This window comes from Lutra lutra, chromosome 9 (genome assembly GCF_902655055.1).
Source record: "Lutra lutra chromosome 9, mLutLut1.2, whole genome shotgun sequence".
NCBI classification, from domain to species: domain Eukaryota; kingdom Metazoa; phylum Chordata; class Mammalia; order Carnivora; family Mustelidae; genus Lutra; species Lutra lutra.
This window is the reverse complement of record NC_062286.1, coordinates 20,765,744-20,786,906: the sequence shown is the minus strand read 5'-3', so window position 1 is coordinate 20,786,906 and position 21,163 is coordinate 20,765,744. Positions and strand designations below refer to the sequence as shown.

The 21,163-nt window shown below is 42.0% G+C and overlaps 2 protein-coding genes across 3 annotated transcripts in view; both read right to left on the bottom strand.

Annotated features, from left to right (window-relative positions):
- The window catches only part of DRC1 (dynein regulatory complex subunit 1), a 42,127-nt gene extending 31,580 nt beyond the window's left edge, over window positions 1-10,547 (bottom strand). For both annotated transcript variants that reach the window (XM_047746686.1, XM_047746687.1), the window contains exons 1-2: window positions 10,293-10,547; window positions 7-94 (exon numbers count right to left, since the gene is read on the bottom strand). In XM_047746686.1, the coding sequence (XP_047602642.1) occupies window positions 7-94; window positions 10,293-10,447 (243 nt within the window). In that variant the 5' untranslated portion in view covers window positions 10,448-10,547. The remainder of the gene's footprint in view (window positions 1-6; window positions 95-10,292) is intronic.
- A 5,297-nt stretch (window positions 10,548-15,844) lies between these two features.
- The window catches only part of SELENOI (selenoprotein I), a 39,794-nt gene continuing 34,475 nt past the window's right edge, over window positions 15,845-21,163 (bottom strand). Inside the window, exon 10 of the mRNA XM_047745213.1 lies at window positions 15,845-20,895. Within this exon, the coding sequence (XP_047601169.1) occupies window positions 20,797-20,895 (99 nt within the window). The 3' untranslated portion in view covers window positions 15,845-20,796. The remainder of the gene's footprint in view (window positions 20,896-21,163) is intronic.

Below are 21,163 nucleotides of genomic sequence, written 5' to 3'. Positions count from 1 at the left end.
TCATACCAGTCTGCTTTCTTCTTTCTGCTTGTAGCTCTTGCTTTGATCTTCCTCACTCTCTTTCTTCCCATCTAAATATTCTCCAAGTGCTTCCCTGTGATGGGAGAAAGTAGAGAAGCTAAAGTTATTTCTAGTATGTGGATTCTATAGAGTTTCCATAGTGCATCATACTATATATGAAAATACATCCCATATGGATAAAAATTCCAATATTAAAAAACACAATCATAAAAACAGTATAAGTAAATACAGGAGAAAACCCATCTTAGAATAAGACCAAAGCTAGAAAAAAAAGTAAAAAGATTGAGAGACTTTACTTCTTAAAATTTAAAACTCTTCTCCTTGATTCAGGGATAAACTCATAAAAGATACTTGACAAAACGTTGCCATCTAGAAAAGAGAACAGGCTCTTTCAAAACAATACAAAAAAGACAAAATAATGATTAGAAAAACTGGCAAAGGACGTGGACAGGCAATTTACAGAAGAAATACAACAGGCAAACAGACATTTGAAAATACGTTCAACTTCACATAGAACACAAGAAATGCAGTTGAGAAGCCTGTAAGGTATCATTATTCTCCATACCAGAAGAGAAAAGATTTAAAAGGTTGATAATGGGATGCCTGGGTTTTCTCAGTCAGTTAAGTGTCTGCCTTCGGCTCAGGACATGATCCCAGAGTCCTGGGATCGAGTCCCGCATCGAGCTCCTTGCTCAGAGGGAAGCCTGCTTCTCCCTCTGCCTGCCACTCCCTCCACTTGCATGCTATCTCTCTCTCTCTAACAAACAAATAAAATCTCAAATAAATAAATAAATAAATAGTTGATAACATCAGGTTTGGGTGCCCAACTATTCAAACCACACCACAGCTGGGGATGTGAAGTATAACAACCTGTCTAAAAGGCAATTTGGGGGGCACCTGGTTGGCTCAGTGGGTTAAAGCCTCTGCCTTTGGCTCAGGTCACGATCCCGGGGTCCTGGGATCGAGCCCCGCATTGGGCTCTCTGCTCAGCAAGGAGCCTGCTTCCCCCCGCTCTCTGCCTGCCTCTCTGCCTATATGTGATCTCTGTCTGTCAAATCAAAAAAAAAAAAAAAAAAAAAAAAAAAACCTTTAAAAATTTTAAATAAAATTAAAAAATAAAATAAAATAAAAGGCGACTCGGTAAGGTTTATCACAAACTTAAAAATGCCTCCCCTCTGACCCAACCTTCAGGAATTCCCTGCAGAAAGTACTCAGAGAAATCTACATGTGGATGATTATTACAGCACTGACTCTACTAGCAGAAGCATGGAAACATTCCTACACACATATTAACCCCCGCTAATACCCACCTGTTTAAGAGCTTACGAGAAAACAACATAAGAAAAAATTGGGGGGGGGGCCCCTGGGCGACTCAGTCGGTTAAGTGTCTGTCTGCCTTCGGCTCAGGTCATGATCCCTGGGTTCCGGGACCGAGTCCCGAGTCTGGACCCCACCCAGGTGTCTGTTTCTCCCTCTCCCCCACTCAAGCTCTCTCTGTCTCTCTCTCACATAAGTAAATAAAATCTTTAAAAAAAAAAAAGAAAGAAAGAAAGAAAGAAAATATTTTTTAACCTATAGAAAGAATGATGTAATTTCTAGCAGTATGCAAAGACATCCACGACAGTTAAGTAAAAAGAGCCAGCTGTAGAACGATATGGAAAGTATAATATATATTTTCTTTTGAAAATAGGCTTATATACACATAGGAATTTTTTGGAAGGACATATGACCATAGATGACAGTAGCTATTTAAGGAAAGGGAATTTAATTGAGGATTTCGATTCTCTATATTTTTGCACAGCATGAATTTTACCAATAGCGTATATGTGTGTGTGTGTGTTAATCAGAAAATCAGACCAAAGAAGAGGAGGTAACATAAGGTTCCAGATTATGGGTTTCTTTAGAGGATGCATGGGGGAATGACCCCACCAACCTCCATCTCATTGACAACACGGAGGCCCCTCTCCCCTCGGGCACACAGTTGGCCATGAGGACTCCTAGGGCATGAGAAAAATGAAACGACCTGTTAGGACCCCCTCTGTGGTACAACAAGTAGATCTCTCTGTCTCATTCTTTCTTGATTTCTTTCTAATACTGACTTCCATTTCCAATCCCTTTGTTCAAAGTTCAGTTCCGCTCTACAGTGTTATAGCATTTTCGAAATGTGGAGTTGTTAGGTCTATGATCAAAGGAGCGAGACTGATACAAAGCGAAGGTCAAGCAAAGCTTTATTTCACGCCAAGCATCGGGAATCAAACCAACCATTCGGGGCCGCCTCTTACAGAGAGAGCGACCCTCCCAGCCTTACAGACTAACTTTTAAAGGGCAAAGGCCATGTGGCTGAGCCTGGCCACACACAGGGGGCCAATGAGATTGTAACACACAGAGAAAGCTGCACAGTCATGCTAGGTCACACACGGGTGGCCTACCAAATTACAATTCACCCTATAGTAGATATTTGAACTAGCCTATCACCTTGGTCAGAACTGGCGCCCAAAAGGCGCCCAAAAGGTGGGGCCCACACTCCTTGGTAGCTAGGGAGACAGTATGCACACTCCACGATTGGATGTCTCCACCTGGCCTGACCCGCCCTTGTGTTTGGGCTCTGTTACCTGGGGCAGGTCGACCATATTTTACTAGTTTCCCGGACTTGCTTTTAAATAAGTCCCCTGGTGGGGGGGCAGGGTCAGTTTAAGTTTTACTGCATAAACAACAAAATGGCTGTTCAACTGAGATGGACCCGCTTTGGCTAAACAGGCCCTTACAGAGTTGAGTTACTGCTCCCTGCCAATTCCAAGTCTAACTAAAACCCCATTTTCTTTCTTGTCATTTCATGCACTTCCCTATTCGTATTCAATCTACTCTTGGTCATTGCTAAGAGAACTAAGTGTTCCATCCCACTCATCTTCTGAAGTTGCTAGGTTCATGGATCTCCCACTATCAGACAAAATGCACTCGTTCTCTTGACTTTCTACTTTGACCACCAATTAAGTAACCAACTCTATCTAAATAACCCTTCCAGTTGCTCCACTTCCTGGAGCCAAGACCAGTGCTTCAGAAAGAGAAAGAACTCTTATTAACCTAGTTTTCACTGGAACCCCATTGCTGCCTTTTTCTTAGCATTTCTGACTTTCCTAGCACTGTCCTGTCCAATGAAGGGAGCCACTGACCACCAGTGACAGATCCAAACTGAAATGTCCTGTGAGTATAAAATACACTACATGGATTTTTGAAGGCCTTGAATAAAAAACAAAGTAAAATACCTCGATATAATTAACACTGATTACATGTTAAAAGAATATTTTTACATTGTGGGTTAAATAAACAACAAAATTTAATTTCACCTGTTCTGTTTACTTTAACAGGGCTACTAGAAATTTGTTTTGTTTCGTTTTGCTTGCTGACCTAGCATATTCTCCAAAGGAGTCAACTCCAAAGAGACTTTTCCCTCCTCAGGTTTACCTCAGTTTCAGGAAACTGCTTCCTTGGGGCTCCCACCCATGTGGTCTCCTTGGAGCCGACATCTTACTGAATACCCCACCTCCTGACCAAACAAAGTCCCTTCTCGGATTAAAAAATTGGCACTTCATTGATTGTTTGGCTGGATTTCTGGTTCAGGGTTGGAAATCATTTTCCTTCAGAATTTTGAGAGCATTGCCGCGGTATCTTCTACCTTCCAGTGTTGCTATTTCAAAACCCTGAAGTCACTGTGTTTCTTAATCCTTTCCTTGGATGTGACAGTTGTTCTCACTCCAGAAACTTATAGGCCCTTCTGGCTCTCCGGGCTCCTGAAACTCCTGTCTCAGCCCATCAGGCCAACGAGTCCTCTTAAAGTTTTAGCAAGCACTTTTAGCCCACATGATTGATTAACTAAACCTTTCTTTGTGTATCTATAGATTAGGCATTGTATTGTTTCCTCGAAAGCCTTGGTAAGAAACCCACTTGCACAACCTCCCCACGCCCCCACCACACTCCCAGGGCACAATACACAGCCTCGGAGCACCAGGATAATGTCTGTAGCCGGCACCACTGAGTCTGCCCACAATCAAGAAGGGCTAAACACCACTGTGCCCCCCTTTTACTGATTAACTGCCCTAAAGTTCCTCTAAAAACCTTCAGGCAGATACATCGGAGTTGGTTTTTGGACAAGAGTCTGCCTTCTCCCCAGATGGCTGGCCCCCTGAATAAAGCTCATATTCCTTTCCAATCAAAACTTGTCTCAAAAAAAAAAAAAAAACTTGTCTCATGGGGTGCCTGGGTGGCTCAGTAGGTTAAAGCCTCTGCCTTTGGCTCGGGTCATGATTCTGGGGTCCGGGATCGAGCCCCACATCGGGCTCTCTGCTCAGCAGGGAGCCTGCTTCCCCCCTCTCTCTCTGCCTGCCTCTCTGCCTACTTGTGATCTCTGTCAAATAAATTAATTAATTTAAAAAAAAAACACCTCGTCTCTTGAGTTACTGGCTTTTGGAGCAATGGGCAGCCGAACTTGGGTGTTTCAGTAACGCTCTGAACTTTCTCAATGGTGTGCCCGCGGGTGGGTCTACTTTCCTCCACTGGGCTGAACATTTTCAGTAGGGCATCCCCCCCGCCAACCCCAAGCAGGAAATTTCAGTTCTGATCAATTTTCTTGAGTACTTCCAGTGATCATTTCCTCCCCTCTGTTCGCTCTGCCCTTTCTTTATGGATCTAGAAAAAAAGAGACTAGATCTCCTGGACTGGTCCTCTAATTTTGAAAAATCTTTTTCTCTCCTAGTTTCTGTTTTTCTTTTTGCTCTACCTTCTATGCGACTCCATGACCGTTATTTCCTAACCCTTCTACAGTTTTCCATTTCTACCATATTTTTTAATCTCCAAGAGCTCTATTTTGTTCTCTCACCACCCCTTTAACAGCATCTTATTCTTTTTCTGTGATTGCAATATCATTTCTTTTTTTCTCCAAGGATCGTCTGAATGATAGCCATTTTGATGTATTACTGTTGTCTTTTTTCCCTACATAGTCTCAAGTTCCTCTAAGTTACTTTTTGCTGTGTGTTCATTTTGGTGTCGACCTTTCATCATAAAGACTTTCCTCAAACATCTAGAAATCCTTGGCTACCTTTGTCACCATCAAATCTGAAGAGCTGGGGGCACCTGGGTGGCTCAGTGGGTTAAGCCTCTGCCTTTGGCTCAGGTCCTGATCTCAGGGTCCTGGGATGGAGCCCTGCAAGGGCTCTCTGCTCGGCAGGGAGCCTGCTTCCCCTTCTCTCCGCCTGCCTGTCTGTCTACTTGGAATCTCAATCTGTCAAAAATAAAAAAAAATGGAGAGCTGAAGAAGTTCTGAATGCAAGGGTGCAGCTTGACAACAATGAACTTCAGCACAGGACCGTCTACTTGGATCGCCTTGTGGGCAACTCTGAACGTCGGTGTCTTTAAATCTTTTCTTGGCAGCTGGTCGAATTTTCCAGAGACTTGTCTCCTGCCGGTGTGTGAAGCTCCAACTTGCCCATATTCCCCGAACAGGCAGAAGGACTACAAGGTCTCAGTGGCAGTGTGCCTGTGGCCACTGTGTTTAGTACAGTGTTTCTGCCTCATCTCTGCCCAGCACCCCCCAAACTGCAGATCCTCCAAACCTCCCATCTTTTGTGCAAGGCGGGGAAAAGGTTCCTGGCATCCAACTATTTTCCTGACTTTAGTCCCCTTCTTCATCTCTACTTCCACTTGAACCTGATGCTTCCAATTTCCTGGTGTTTTGCAGGTTTACTGCGGAGTAAATCAAGGTTGGGGGGGGGGCTCTCGGCTTTCCTCACTGCTAGTTTATATTTCCATAGTCTTGAATCTGCGAGACCATTTACCATCTGTCCTTATGCTTCCCAGCTTCCAAATGTTGTTGCTGTTGAGTCCCTTCTGTTTTGCTTGACTTTTTGGGTTTATGTCTTTTTTATTTAATCCCTTTAAATGTCATGCTAATGGAGTTTTGATAGAGATCCAAGATAAATGTATGTGTTCCATCTGCCATCCTTACACTGGAGTCACATCTCCAGGAATTTCAAACTTCAACTGAGACAGTAGAGACTGGGATTTTCAGGAGCTTTAGCCTATTAAACCCATTCTTTATTTTTATTTGACATTTGATTCTATTAACAGCTTCTTCCCTAAAACTACACCTCAATGGTATACTGAGGCTCCAGCACTTAGGGTGGTGGGCACCAGAGGCAATCAAGGGGGCTACAGATCATTTAAAAATGATACAGTGTGGGGTGCCTGGGTGGCTCAGTGGGTTAAAACCTCTGCCTTTGGCTCAGGTCATGATCCCAGAGTCCTGGGATCGAGCCCCGCATCGGGCTCTCTGCTCAGCGGGAAGCCTGCTTCCTTCTCTCTCTGCCTGCCTCTCTGCCTACTTGTGATCTCTCTCTGTCAAATAAATAAATAAAATCTTTTAAAAAAAATAAAGCATTGGACTCTGAAAAACAATCTGAGGGTTTTGAAGGGACAGGGGGTGGGAGGTTGGGGGAGCCAGGTGGTGGATATTATGGAAGGCACGTATTGCGTGGAGCACTGGGTGTGGTGCAAAAACAATGAATTCTGTTACGCTGAAAAGAAATAAAAATATATATATATAAATAAAAAATAAATTAAATTAAAAAATAAAAATGATAGTGGACTAAAAGTCTGTCTGTGTATTATTAACCTGTGCCAACAACAAAACAAGGTCAGTGACAAAACACTCTTTTCTGAAAAAATCTTCTGTTAATCTAAGTTCTAAACAATTTCTACAGCTATGTTAATTTTTAATAATATGTATGGGGGCACCTGGCAGGCTCAGTTGGAAGAACATGAGACTCTTGATCTCAGGGTTGTGAGTTCGAGCCCCATGTTGAGTGTAGAGATTACTTTAAAAAAAATCTTAAGAAAGAAAATATGTATGTAGGCTTCAATACAGCAACTTTCTATGCCTTATCCTTTAACAAGGAAGTTAATTCAGAAAACAAAAAGAATACAGTTGGCGTGTGACCCACACAGACTAAGGGGCACGCACGTGTTCTGAGGGCATGTCTAAAATGGCTCTGTCGTCCCAGCTCAGGCACAGGGTAAATCCCCAACCCCCAAGGTACTACATCTCCCAGCACAAGAGGGATTTGATATATGAGGCTCCTGGGTAGCTCAGACAGTTGGGCGTCTGCCTTCAGCTCAGGTTGTGATCTCAGGGTCCTGGGATGGAGCCCTGTGTCGGGCTCTCAGCTTGGTGAGTCTGCTTCTCTCCCTCTCTCTCTCCTTTTGTACTCTCTCTTTCTCTATCTCTCAAATAAATACGTAAAATCTTAAAAAAAAAAAAAAAAGAAAAAAGAAAAAGAGGAATTTGACATGAACAACAGCCCAGCTATTGAAAACATGAAGAAGCTGAACTCTGTTTAGTTCAGTTCTGTCGTTCTACATGTAATCATTCGCTAAACCTCACAGAATTCTTTTGGAAACACTTCATGTTTTTCCTTCCTTTCCCACCCAAAAATACAGTAATGTAATTAAAAGGTATCGATCTGTCCCTGTTTTCTTATTTCATATTGTAAATTTTATTTTTAAAATTTTTTTCATTGGCCTGGTTACATAAACAAAGTTCAATAGAAGAAAACACTCTCCTTTTCAGGCTATTATTATTTTAAAAACTCCCCAGCTCAGGGTGTTAAACTCATCGGGTCCACCTCTGTACCTTGCATTTTCACTTTCCCAGCAGCACCACTGGTCACTCGATGGCATCTTTAGATCATGGAGATAATCCTCTGTCAGTGTTCCCTTTTCTATCTGTTTCTAAATGCACAGCTTTCCTAGGGCTTGGCATGAGCTCTCCTCTCATCTTTTTATCCTCTTTTCCAGCGTAAGTCAATCCTTTCCTATGGTTTTCAATACAATCATAATGCTGTTGACCCTCTGCACTGACCTCTCTAATCCAGAATTCTCTTCTGAGTTTCAGACCCATGTCCAGCTGCCTAATAGACATGTCAGTTTTAATGTCTTCCAGAATCCAATTTCATTTAATATGTCCAAGGCCAAACTCTGATTTCCAAATCCTGCTGCCTCACTTCCCCCCGTAGCTTTATCGTTTCAATACAAGGCACTACCACCTACCCAGCTGTTCTAGCCATTGTTGCCTTTTCCCTGTCTTCCACCAGCATATCCCCAATCAGGAAATCCAGGCACTTGAAGCTCTAACACATGTCTTGAGCACATCTGCTTTCTCTCCAATCCTACCAGACCAACTTCATCCATCACCCAGACCAATGCAACGGTTTCCTAACTGCTCTCCTTAATTACACTTCTGGCTTCTCCAAGCCATTCCCTCAAAGAGCAATCAGAGTGATCTCAACATACTTAGGAACTTGAGAAACTCCCACATCAAGTCCTGGGCCTGTGGGTAAGAGCTATCATGACAGGGAAGGCCGAATGGACGTCACCCTTAAGGGGGGGGATTAGTGTCACCCTTAAGGATGTCAAGGATACAGGAGGGGTGATCCCGATCAAGTCTCCATTTAAATCACCACTCTGGCCCCTGCAAAAACTGGATGGATCTGAGAAAATGATTATCAATACTGCAAGCTCGGCCAAGGACTTGTCCTGATCTTGGCTGCCATGCAGGTGTGGTATCTTTGCTAGAGCAGAAGGGTGGTCTAAAGCACACACAAAGCAGCTGTTGATTGGGCCAAATGTGTTATTTTCTACTTCAATCCAGAAAAGGGATCAGGAAGTTCACATTTACATCTGACAGATGACAATGTTTACTCGTATAACCCACATACTTACAGGGTCACATTAATTCTCCTGATCTCAGTTAAAATACAGTCTGAAGAGATAAGGACCATCTGGATATCCCGCAGAACATTACATTGATTCATTACATCAGATTGGCCTATGAGCCAAATATGACCCACCGATTTTTGTAGGGCTCATAAGTAAAGAATGATTTTTACACTTTTGAAATGGTTAAAAAAAAAAAAAAAAAGATCAGATGACTAAGCAGAGCACAGAGGATTTTTAGGACAATGAAACTATTCTGTATGATACCATAATTGTGGACACATGTCATTACATTTGTCAAAATCCATAGAACACCAAGAGTGAGTCATGATGTAAACTATGAACTTAGGGTGATGATGTGTCGACTCAGTTTCATCATTTGTTACAAATGTGCCACTCTGGAGGATGTTGATAGTGGGACAGGCTGCGCATGCGTGGGGGCAGGTAGTGGACTGGAAAATCTCTGTATTTTCCACTCAATTTTGCTGCAAACCTAAAATTTATCTTAAAAAGTGATCTTGGGGGCGCCTGGGTGGCTCAGTGGGTTAAAGCCTCTGCCTTTGGCTCAGGTCATGATCCCAGGGTCCTGAGATTGAGCCCCGCTTCCGGCTCTCTGCTCAGCAGGGAGCCTGCTTCCCTTCCTCTCTCTCTCTGCCTGCTTCTCTGCCTGCTTGTGATTTCTGTCTGTCAAATAAATAAAATCTTTTAAAAATGATCTCAGAAAATAAGATCAATATCTGAAGACTATTTTGTGATACGTGAACATACTACATTCAAACTGCAGTGTCCATAAGTAAAGTTTTGTTGGAACACTGTCACACCTCTCTGGGCCCCTTGCGTCCAAATGGCCAGCAGACAAGAAGTCACCATCTTGGTAGGGTAGCTGACCCTGGCCACCAGGGCAAGGTACAAGTGCTGTCACACAGAGAGGTGTTCAGGAATTCAGAAGATCATGCAGGTGCCTCTTGGTACATGACAGCCCACTGTGTCCGTGAATGGACATGCGCAACAACCCTGGCCTGAGAAGGGTATGATTATTAGTCTCAGACCCTTCAGGGATGAGGATTTGTGTCATACAACCAGATAAGCCACTGAGACCTGCAGAAGTGACAGCTGAGGTCCACGGCAGAAATGCTTGTGGAAGGCAGGCTGGGATGGAAGAAGGAAAGAAAGACCTCCCAGGGGATGTCACAGATGGCCTGTGTCTTCAATGTACTGCTCGCAGCGCACGGCACAGCAGGCTCTCCGTAAAAGTGCTGAGAGGACTGTTCTTTCCGTCTTTGACTTTACAAGTGTGTTGAATGTCTTCATATCCCATACTTTGCTTGATGGAACCTTGTGGAAGAAATTCTTCCTATCTCACCGCCTATCTTTCCGCTCACACGCGGGGCCCGCCCGCCGCTCCCCTCAGAGCCTCCCGCCAAGGGAAAGCGCCCGCCTCGTCCCTGCCCTGCGTCGCCGGCACCCGGGGCTCCCCGCTGAGGACCCGCCCAGACCGCCCCGCTCACCGCCTCCGGGCTTCTAGGCGCGCGGCGATGCGGAGGCGCCGGGCCTGGATCCGCTCCTGAGGGTTGTCAGAATGTATGGACGGCCCAAGAATCGGGGTGGACAAGTGTTCCTCCTCCTTCTCCTCCAGGACCCCCAGGGGTCCCGGCGGATTCATGACAGGTGCCTCCCGCCCTAGGCAGCTCCTCCTGGACCACCGCCACACCGCCGCCGGTTGCTAAAAACAAGCCGTTGCCAGGGAGGGCAGTCACCTGACTGGCAGCTGGAGTGCGCGCACGCGCGCGCGCCCGCGGCACCTCAGGCCCCGCCCCGCCCCCCCTCCGGCATTTGCTTGCCGGCCTGTGGTTTCATTCCCCGGGAGATAATGGGACGTGGGCTCTACCTTCGCTGGCTGAAAATGACATCAGTTTCATTCAGTACTGTACAAATAGCGCCTAGCATAATACCTAGTATGTAGTAAGTGCACAACCAGTGTTTGCTGAGTGAAAGAAATGTACACAGGTGTGTTTGCTCACTGCAGATATTTATAATATTAAAAAACTGGTATGACCCCAAAATCCATCAATAGAGGAACTGGTAAAGTTTTCAGGGGTTGGAAAACAATGCAGCCTCTAAGAATGGATCTGACCTAGAAAGAGATAAAGATTAAATGAGAAAGAGAAGATGTAACACAATGTGTAGAATGTAAGCCAAGTCTATTTGAAATGTATCTAGTATATAGGGAGGAAAAATGAACAGAAAATAAGGCTGATATCAAGGAAGTTACTGCCTGTGTTCTCTTCTGGGATCTTTATGTTTTCATATCTCACATTTAGGTCTTTAATCCATTTTGAAATTATTTATGTGTACAGTGTAAGAAAGTGGGCCATTCTCCCCCTCCCCCCATCATTTGTTGAAGAGACTTCTTTTTCCCACCAGATATTCTTTTCTGCTTTATTAACAATTAATTGCATATAGTTGTGAGTTCATTTCTGGGTTTTCTATTCTGTTCCACTGATCTCTGCATCTTTTTTTTCTGCCAGTATCGTACTCTTTTGATCACTACAGCTTTGTACTATAACTTGGAAGTCTGGAATTGCGATGCCTCCAGCTTTGCTTTGCTTTTCCAAGGTTGCTTTGGCTATTCGGAGTCTTTTGTGGCTCCATACAAATTTGGGGATTGTTTGTTCTAGTTGTGTGAAAAATGCTGTTGGTATTTTGATGGGGATTGCATTAAATGTGTAGATTGTTATAAGTAGTAATAGACAGTTAAACAATATTTGTTCTTTCAATCCATGAGCATATAATGTTTCCATTTCTTTGTGGTGTTTTCTATTTCTTTCATCGGTGTTTTATAGTTTTCAGAGTACAGATCTTTTACATCTTTGGTTTGGTTTATTCTTAGGCATCTTAGTGTGTTTGACACAATTGTAAATGGGATTGATTCCTTTCTGCTGCTTCATTATTGGTGTATAGAAATGCAACAGATTTCTGGGGTGCCTGGGTAGTTCAGTAAACATCTGACTCTTGATATCAGCTTGGGTCGTGATATCAGGGTTGTGAGACCAAGCCCCGTGTCGTGTTTTGTGTTGGCATGGAGCCTGCTTAAGAGTCTCTCTCCCGGGGCACCTGGGTGGCTCAGTGGGTTAAAGCCTCTGCCTTCGGCTCAGGTCATGATCCCAGGGTCCTGGGACCGAGCCCCGCATCAGCCTCTCTGCTCAGTGGGGATCCTGCTTCTCCCTCTCCCACTCCCCCTGCTTGTGTTCCCTCTCTCGCTGTGTCTCTGTCAAACAAATAAATAATATCTTTAAAAAAAAAAAAACAGCTTTGGAGAACTTACACTAATAAGTTCACGAAAGAAAGAGGATACCCTAATCTGAGCAGGAAACTACAACTGACATAAGCATGTGTATTTATGACCTGTGACTAGCACGTATCTGTGGCTGCTCTCCAAAGGAAATCAAACTATAACTGGCAAGTTTCTTGATGTTGTACGATTGACTGCAACGAATTCAGGGGCCCACAATGAGTATAACTTGCCACAAAGACCCAACAGTCCTTTCATCCCATCCCTGGGTAAGTATGGGATGATAAACGCAAACTCTTCTGGATATATGGGCTTCTTTTGCTATGCAACAGGCTTGCCATCTACCTTCAGTATATAGTCTTTTTCCAGGGAAATGATACACTGACTAGATTTTAGTCTATGAAGTCAAGTCACATACTTAATTCCACATCCATAAGATTATAGCAAATCATCCCATCAAACATTTACATAATTTCTTGGCTTATTCCTGTCTCCCAATTTGTGTGAATTTTACTAATAGATTCTCAGAAGGCAATCTTCTTTTATTCATTTCCAAGTTATTTTTAGAACTGCCTCACCCATCATCTTTATGTATTGACTACTAAAGGTACGAAGGATGGAACAGGGAAGGGAAGGAAGAAGGGGAGTCACAAGTAGGTCATAAGGCTTAGGGAAGAGTTCAAAGTTATTAGTAGAAACCAAGCACCTACCTTAGACCACACACTGTGCTAAATACCTCCTTGCATCATTCATAGCACATATGCATGACTGCGGCAATATTAATAATCCCATTTTACAGGTGAAGAAACTGAGTCTCTGAAAAAAAAATAAGTAACTTGCCCCAGGTCAAAGCTTGCCAGGCCGAACATGACAAAGAAATGGTCATGGCATTAAAAGCTTGGGAGGTCTTGAGAAATTTTCAGAATGAAGGCAAAAAGAAAAATGGAAGGAGCAGATATCAAGTTTGCTTTAGGGGAACTTGCAAGCAAGGAGAAAAGATGAGAGCAGGAAGAAGAGCAGGACATTCTGGAAGCAAGGCGTCTAGGCTGGGACAGACCCGCGCTGCTTACCTAGGACACACCTGCGATGCCGTCAGGCACGGACTGGGTGCTGGAGGTCTGCAGACAGAAGGGCAGGGGTAACAACTGCTAGTGCAACCAAGAGGCTGGGAGGGCCAGGGGACTATGAGCACACTGCTGGACAACTAGCCTGGGCTGCAATAGGGACTTTCCCCTCACCTTCTTTAAACCTCTTACAGGAAAAAATAATAATAATATTACCTGCTGCTAGAAGTGGGGAGATCAATTCTGATGTAAAAGACAGGAAATATTCTCAGAAGCAATGTTGGGAAATATGAGGTTTTTCAATAAAGCTTATGATTCATACCCTAACATTTAATTGTACCAAGTGTGGGTCATTCAGTTCTTATGGAATTAGTCTGGAAAATTAACATTCTTTCTGTAGGAAAATGTTTTTAAGTACGAGACAACCACCTCACAAACTAACTTGAGTGTGACCCAGTATTATTATACACTGCCCAGTGCCCAGTTCTGGGGAAGTCAAGAGCAGGACAACATGAACCGCTGTTACTGCCACCTGCCTGGTACTCTGCTTTCTGAAACAGGGCCCAGGACTGCAGAACACCCAGGAGCAAGCAGGCTGGTCGTTATTTTTTTTTTATTTTAAGATTTTATTTATTTGAGAGAGAGAGAGAGAGAAGGAGTGGGAGGAGGGGCGGAGAAGTAGGTTCCCCCAGAGCAGGGAGACCCATGGTAGGGCTAGAACCCAGGACCCTGGGATCATGACCTTAGTCAAAGACAGACGCTTAACTAAGCCATCCAGGCTCCCCTGGGCTGATCTTTCTTTAAACAAACAAAAGAAAAAAACATTTAATGTTTTGTTTTAAAATAATCAGTAACTCTTAAGCAAGTGGCTGGACATTATTTTTCTCCCCACAGCTCCCTCCCCTCTTGCACCTACCAAGGACAAACAAAGAAGACAATCTGAAAACAGTTAAAAGGATTTAAAAATTATTTACTCTTTACTTTTATTACAATAAATATTTATCAACAATAGAATTAAACAATTTTAAATTAAAACCTACTGCATTACTTTTGGGGTTCACAGCAGCAGAAACGAACACAAATCCAGTTGAAAGGGCAAGGCTTCCAGAATCCAGTGGCAAGAAACAGTCGGGTCTTGATTATCTGGGCTCGCAATGGAGAACAGTAACACCAACGATGCGAAAGTGACGGTGAGAACGCACAGCTGTCATCTACTTGTGCGTCAAATTACCTAAGACCTCGCAACACTGGAGCTCAGGAATTTAAGCAAGTTATGAAGCCCCGGTTCGGCAAGGGCTGGATTTTTTCCCCCTCATCGAGCCCCTGAGCACAACTGCTCCCAACCTGCCTCTGGGCCAGGGCTGCATCATCCTTCAGAGCCAGAAGCCTCAAACCCGGTGGAAGCAGCGATCTTTCTCATTCGCAATCTCTGGTGAAAGGGAAACAGAAAGTGACATATTTCAAGGCCCTTCCTTGGGGATGAAGAGGAACTGCAAATAGGAGAGACTGTGGCTCCGGAGCGGGAAGAGGCTTCACAAGAGTTACGGGCTACAAGCTAGGTCCACGAGAAGAGAACACTCTAAGGAGGGCTCACCATGTTGCAGATAATCAAGAACGGACTGCACGGGTAAAGGAACGTATCATACATATAATGCAGAAATATGTGTCCATATTAAATATGTACATACACACGCCACACCATAACCATAACCAGGTAAAATAAATGCGATGTTATTTATGATGAACACAGCAAGTTCTGGACAGACCGATGATGAAAAAGCTCATGGTACGACTTGAAAGAGGAAACAAAAGACTTTGTGCTCCCCTTTATCTTCCACTCTAATATACTCTACTTGTCGCTAACACATGCTGGCTGCTTAAGTGGTGTTGTTTCTAGATGTTGTTTCCCTTCTGAGAAGGGAAGGAGTCATCCTTTCATTTCAGAATGCTACCCAAAGCGAACTGCGATGGCTCAAGCAACACAGCTGAGTCACTGATTCGGCCGTGATTCCCGCCACCTCTTCTTAGTCACAGGGCATGAAGCCTTACTCAGAAAAGTACCAACTTCTCTTCCTACAGTTAAATTCCTGCAAATTTAATCTATTATATGTTGGATGGGAGGGTAAGGGGACAAGGTAGGCGGTAGGGAGTTTGCATCTGGGCAGTAATTCACTGCCTCCCCATTACCCAGAGAAAATGCTTTTTTTTTTTTAAACAATTGAAATTTGGAGTTTAATACTGAAGTCCGCTCTCTTGGCACATTTTGGAACGAGCAAGTCATTACATGTCACTGGGACTTTGTCTCTTGAAAGCTAATAGAGTAAGTTAGCGAAACAAAATAACCTACAGTGTTAATATTGTGGGCAGTTTTAATTAGCAGTTGTTAGAATCTGCTGCGGAATGATACCAGTAATTCAAACAGATTTAAAACGCAACATTCACAGATCTTGCAAAATGAAAACTCCTCCCATAAACGGGTTAATAACATCACATACTAAGCAGGTCCCAAGCAAGGTGAAGAACTTACTTTAGAGATAAAAACGTGCTTGTCAAGAGTATCAGACTCATGGCAAATTGGGTATGTTTTAATAAAAAAAATAAATCAATTCTAATCTTAATCATTATCTACAGAAACTGGTCAAGAGAAGACTTTAGCCAAAGAGCCATAAGGCATCCTCGCATTTAGCCATTCCTGGTTGTTTGGTTTTGTTTTTAAGATTCTTTTAAGTAATCTCGACACCGAACATGGGGTTCGAACACACAACCCTGAGAATAAGAGTCGCACGCTCTACCAACTGAGCCAGCCAGGCTCCCCCACACCTGGTATCTTTAATACTGTCTCTAAGTTCCATGTCGCATTAGGTACTATATGGCCATGATCCAATTCACAAGGTTTAAAAACAGCACCACTCTGATTTAGCCTACCTTTCTAAAAATGATTCTGTGAAGAGTAAAACAACATGAATGGGTCTATAGAAGACCAGACAAACCTTCTGTTAGGTCCAAATAGACTTTCCTACAGAGATAAGGCCTTGTTGAAATATTCTAAAATCAGTCCATGTACTACTTTCCAATTCTGGGAACCTGGTCTTTCTGACAAAATGAAACACCACTCCCTCACTCAGGCCACCTGTGAGAGGGCTACAAATGACAGAACATCTTTTGCTTCCCTAAATATAAGCTCATTTAAGATCTCTGTCTAAAGAGCAGGTCCCTGCCTAAAAACAAAACAAAACAAACAAACAAAAACCCAGCTAGATTACTATCTCTTGCACACTTGTTTATTAAAGAGCGAAGCATATTATTAGCAAGTGGATTAAAAAGTAAGGTTACTTTTATTTTGCACTGTAGAAACACTGCAGTGAATTAGCCAATAAATCCCACTCCCAGGGTTCCACACAAGGAACATGTCGCCACTTTCTCTGGAAAAGCTACACAACCATGATTTACCATATACCCTAATGTAACTGCCTACCAATATGTCAGTCATCTGTGCCACTGTCAAAGATGAAAAGTAAAATATGCAAATCACATGGGTTACCTAATTAATAAAGGAAAAATCAGAAATCTACTTAAGCTTCCTAAGATGTACAGAGCATCACACTTTCAAGTTTTACAATGATTAGTTTAACACCGTATTACTGTTAAAACTCACTTAAAATGTACATGTCAAAGTGCTTCAAATGCAGCATACTAATTAAAATTCCTTCTGGAAGGTTCTAGTACTGGCAGCTAACTTAGGAAGGTAATTCACCCACAGGGTGCTCAAGAAAGGACATGCTCTTACAAAGACACCTCACAGGACAAAGAAAATTCTCATCTGACCAGAAATCTCCTATAGAGTGCTCAATTAAGACCAGAACTGAGGTCAAGATAAAAGCCACTCAGAACACAGGACTCAACACAACCGAAGATTTCTGTATTTGTTTTTGGCTTTTTGGGGGACCCAAAGTCAAAAGTTCTAGCCTATCGGGTTTACTCTGTTCCCTCTGGCATATTCCCAGTCCTTGACATGTCAAGAGATCTAAGGCAATCCAGGAGATTTGGAATGTGGCAAGACCTAGGTGCTCAAAGCAAGTGGGCGTCTCTGTCCAAGGAGGTAGCAAGTCAAAAGCAAGACTGGCTGAAAAATGAAAAGGAAGAGTTACACATGGGCTTCTAGTTAAAATATAAAGGGGAAAGGGACCCTCTGATTCAAACACCTTCAGTTTATCTTTTTATTTTCCACAGGTTATAGAAGCAAAGTCTACTTCGGAAAGCAAGGTACACTCCAAATGTTTTTTGACTGACTACAAAATAAATTCTTTGAAAACTGAACACTTGGGAACCTTTCAAATTCACATATGAATTTGAAGTTAGTGGCGGAACGACAATTTAAATTGTGACAATTTTAAACTCTGCACTGCATTAGGACCATTGAGCACTTTAGGCACTGGGCATTAAGGTGATCCTTTCTCTCCTTCAGGCGGACCCTATGCCTGATTTTTCTTTTCCATATTCCCCCAAAGCTGACTCCAGGTCATAATTAATGCTTTCTCAGTACCTGTTTAGAATTTGGGCAACTCTAGACATACACTCCTCTTCCCCATACCTCTATATTAAAATAAATGACATGTTGGTAGTAGTAGAACATTCTAGACCATAATCAGCATGGAGCTTTTTAAAATTAGAATTTAAAATATTTTAAGCATGATATTATTAAAAGGCCAAGGACTATTTAGTTTTTTATTTTGAAGTTATTCACTCCATTACTTGAAACTAAAACTCATGAACTACATCTATTATGTATAAATGGAAGAACGGCAGTGTCAACTGTGAGGATCTAAAACTGTGTAATGCACTAGAGATCATGAATGTTAGTAAGGGATCAGAAAAGGCAGCAACAACATACTCTATCCAGGCATTTTAAGGATTTTTCTATCCCATGCTCCCCTCAAATATAGGGGAATTAATTTCTGACAAGCAGGAAAGGACATTTTTCATACCATAACCTGACAAGTAATTTCTCACAGGTCTAGATAACTTTGGTCAGCAGAAACACAAAGCAAACATCTGGCCTGGCTAAGGCACTCCATTCTGAAATGTACAGAAAACATGCATGTATGACCAACCATGCCATTGCTCCCCAAAGGCAGCTCAGTGTATGCTGGAGAAAGGCTGGGGTGGAAGACTCACCCCAAAATATCATGCATAAGCCTGAAATATCTTTTATACTTTGGAAATGTTATGATAATTGGTATGACACAAATGCACAGAGCTATTTGCAAGTTAAGTCCTGCTTCAGCTGCTATATCACTAAACAACAAATGGGGACTTTCGGGGTAAGTTCAAGATGGCAGACTAAACCAAGAAAAAGTCAGCAGTCCACTGAAGATTTACAAGTCCATGGTATTCTCAAACAGTACTTCACTCAGTTTCACTTTCATCTTGTTGACAGCCACCTTTCATCTAATGGTGTCAATAAAACTGTGGCGCAATTCTTTACCCGTACGGAGAAACAGGTCATGAAGTACATGCACAAAACCATTTCAAATAAACTTGATGCAATGGAAAAAGAACAGAAAGACACTCTGAGGTAAAATAGCCCCAAAAGTATAGAACATGACCCTACACCAGAGGGCTTTGTTTTTTTTTTTAACTATACTGTACAAGGTGAAGAAAGCCTGTGGTCCAAATTTGTCATTTACAAACATTTCTCAATTCTCTTCTTATATAATACAGATTAATCTCATTCTTGTGTACAAGATCAACAAAAGGTAAAATGATTAGCTCAGAAACCTTAGAACAAAGCTTTGTTCCCAGCCCAAATTACCACTTAATCCTATTCAATTTTATAGATGACAAAAAACAAGGTCTACAAAAAACAGAGTTACCGTTACTTAATTTGTTCATTCTCTGACCTCCATGATGGCAATTTATTAACATAGAATCACTATCCACATTTTCCAGCATCCATTTCTCATCATGTTCAGTCTCAGAAAAAGTCACCGAATATATCTCAATCTTTATGAACCATTTTTAAAAATGAGTACAGAACCGTAAGTTAGCTCCTTGACTCCTCATTTCTAATAGCCTAGATGACAATGATTAGGATTTACAAATTTAAAAGCTGAAATATCGATTACATAGTTATTTTTACAAAGCAGCAGACTGAAATTCAAAAAGGAATACACTATAATTAAATTTAACAATGGTCACATTCATAGATAAATAATGGCTAAGAATTTAATTACATATCAACACAGTGGTGCCTATTTTATCCAAGTGCAATCCATCCAAAAAAAAAAAGGGTTTAAGATACACTCTTCATTCAAGCACAAACTTCATTCGGTGGAAAATAAAAGAAAATCAGCAAGTAAATTTCACCACCACCAAACTAAATGGAGACAGAGTCAAAAAGAAATAATATATCCACATTCATGAAAAGGTGTAATCTACAGATCAACCACAGTTAAGTCAAAGGGATTTTTATGTTTGTCAGTAAACCTCAAAAATTATTCCAAGTCACATTAAAGACAGTAGGTACTCAGTAAGGCATATATATCAAAAACTTTCTTCAAATGGGGAAGCGGGCAAGTCAGGAAGGGAAGAATTTCTACTTCTTTACCCTTATGAAATAAAAAACACAGCACTCTCACCTCCGTAAAAAAGAGATGGACGGACAGAAGGAAGGAAGGAGGGTAGGAAGGAAGGCAGGGCAAACTGAATCAGAAAACTAATTTTGTAGTGCGGTTCATAGCGGGAATTCATAGTGAGGCTCATGAGATTTCTAAGTCCAAAGTAAATTTCTCTTATAAGGAAGTTTACCTGCGTTCCCTACAAGTAATTATTGTAAGACTGGGGCTGTCACATGCATTCATATAAACATAGTTCTCGGGTACCCAGTCTCAGCAACTTGCAGCTGAGGGGGGAAATGCCACATTTAAACGATGAACCATGTCAATGGGTAAGCTACAATTATGATCTACTCTCTGGTAAGTCAACTGAACATTTTTCTTTAAAAGAAAATTAAGTCATTTATCAAGATCTCTCCCAAACAAAGAGAGCCAGAATACTAGAGAATCTAAATATATATATACCAGCTCTCTCAGCGCATGAGGAAAAAAGGCATTTCCATGGGAAAGAGAAACCAGTATTTGGCAACTAACTGTACATCATAGTTCTGTGATCATTTGGCATCTCTTGCTAAAGGTGACTTGCTCTTACCTTTTCCCTGTTTTAGATTTGGGCTATTGATAACTTCCACCGCTAAAGACCTACTACTAAAGTAGTACCAAATATGAAAACATTTTGCCATTTTCTTAATGTTATCAGTGTTCCTAAACCAATTTGGGGACTTTAAAAATAAAAACAAAGCATCCTTAACTCTGCATGAACCAAAATACCATAGATTCATGAAGCTAAAATCACTAGAAACATTTTGCTTGTCTAAAGTACATTATGCTTAACCAAAATGCCACATGGTTTTATAAAAAATAAAATAAGTTGGGAGTTAGCAGATCCAAAATTCCATAAGTTCAGATCATTTGTATCCCTCCTGCTGTCCAAGTACTCTACAAATTTGAGTTCCCAGGTCTGTTAAGCAGGTCATTTTAGTTCAATGGTGATGGATGAAATATTTACAAGCATCTTATTTACAGTACTTTTTTCTGTAGATTACAGGCCAATGTTCTTTTCTTCCATTCCTAGTCAATCTGAGTTTGGTTTCCTCAATGAGAAAGGATAAATCTGAAAATGGCTGCTCAGCTGCTTTACCTGCGGAAAACCAGAACATGAGGTAGTGACAAATATATCCCTAATAATTTTTTCAAAGGACACAGAATTCACCCTCTGGAGATAACAATTTACTGATGTGGCAAAACTCAGCAGAAGTAAAGAAAAGGCTTTTCTAGGATAGCTATAGAGCTAGAAGGCTACAGAATTCTGTAGAATTCCAGAACTACCCCTGGGAGGGTTAGGACTTAAACCTAACTCCAACATCTAGTCTTTCCAGAGCCCTCTGGACCACAAAGATTCACACCCA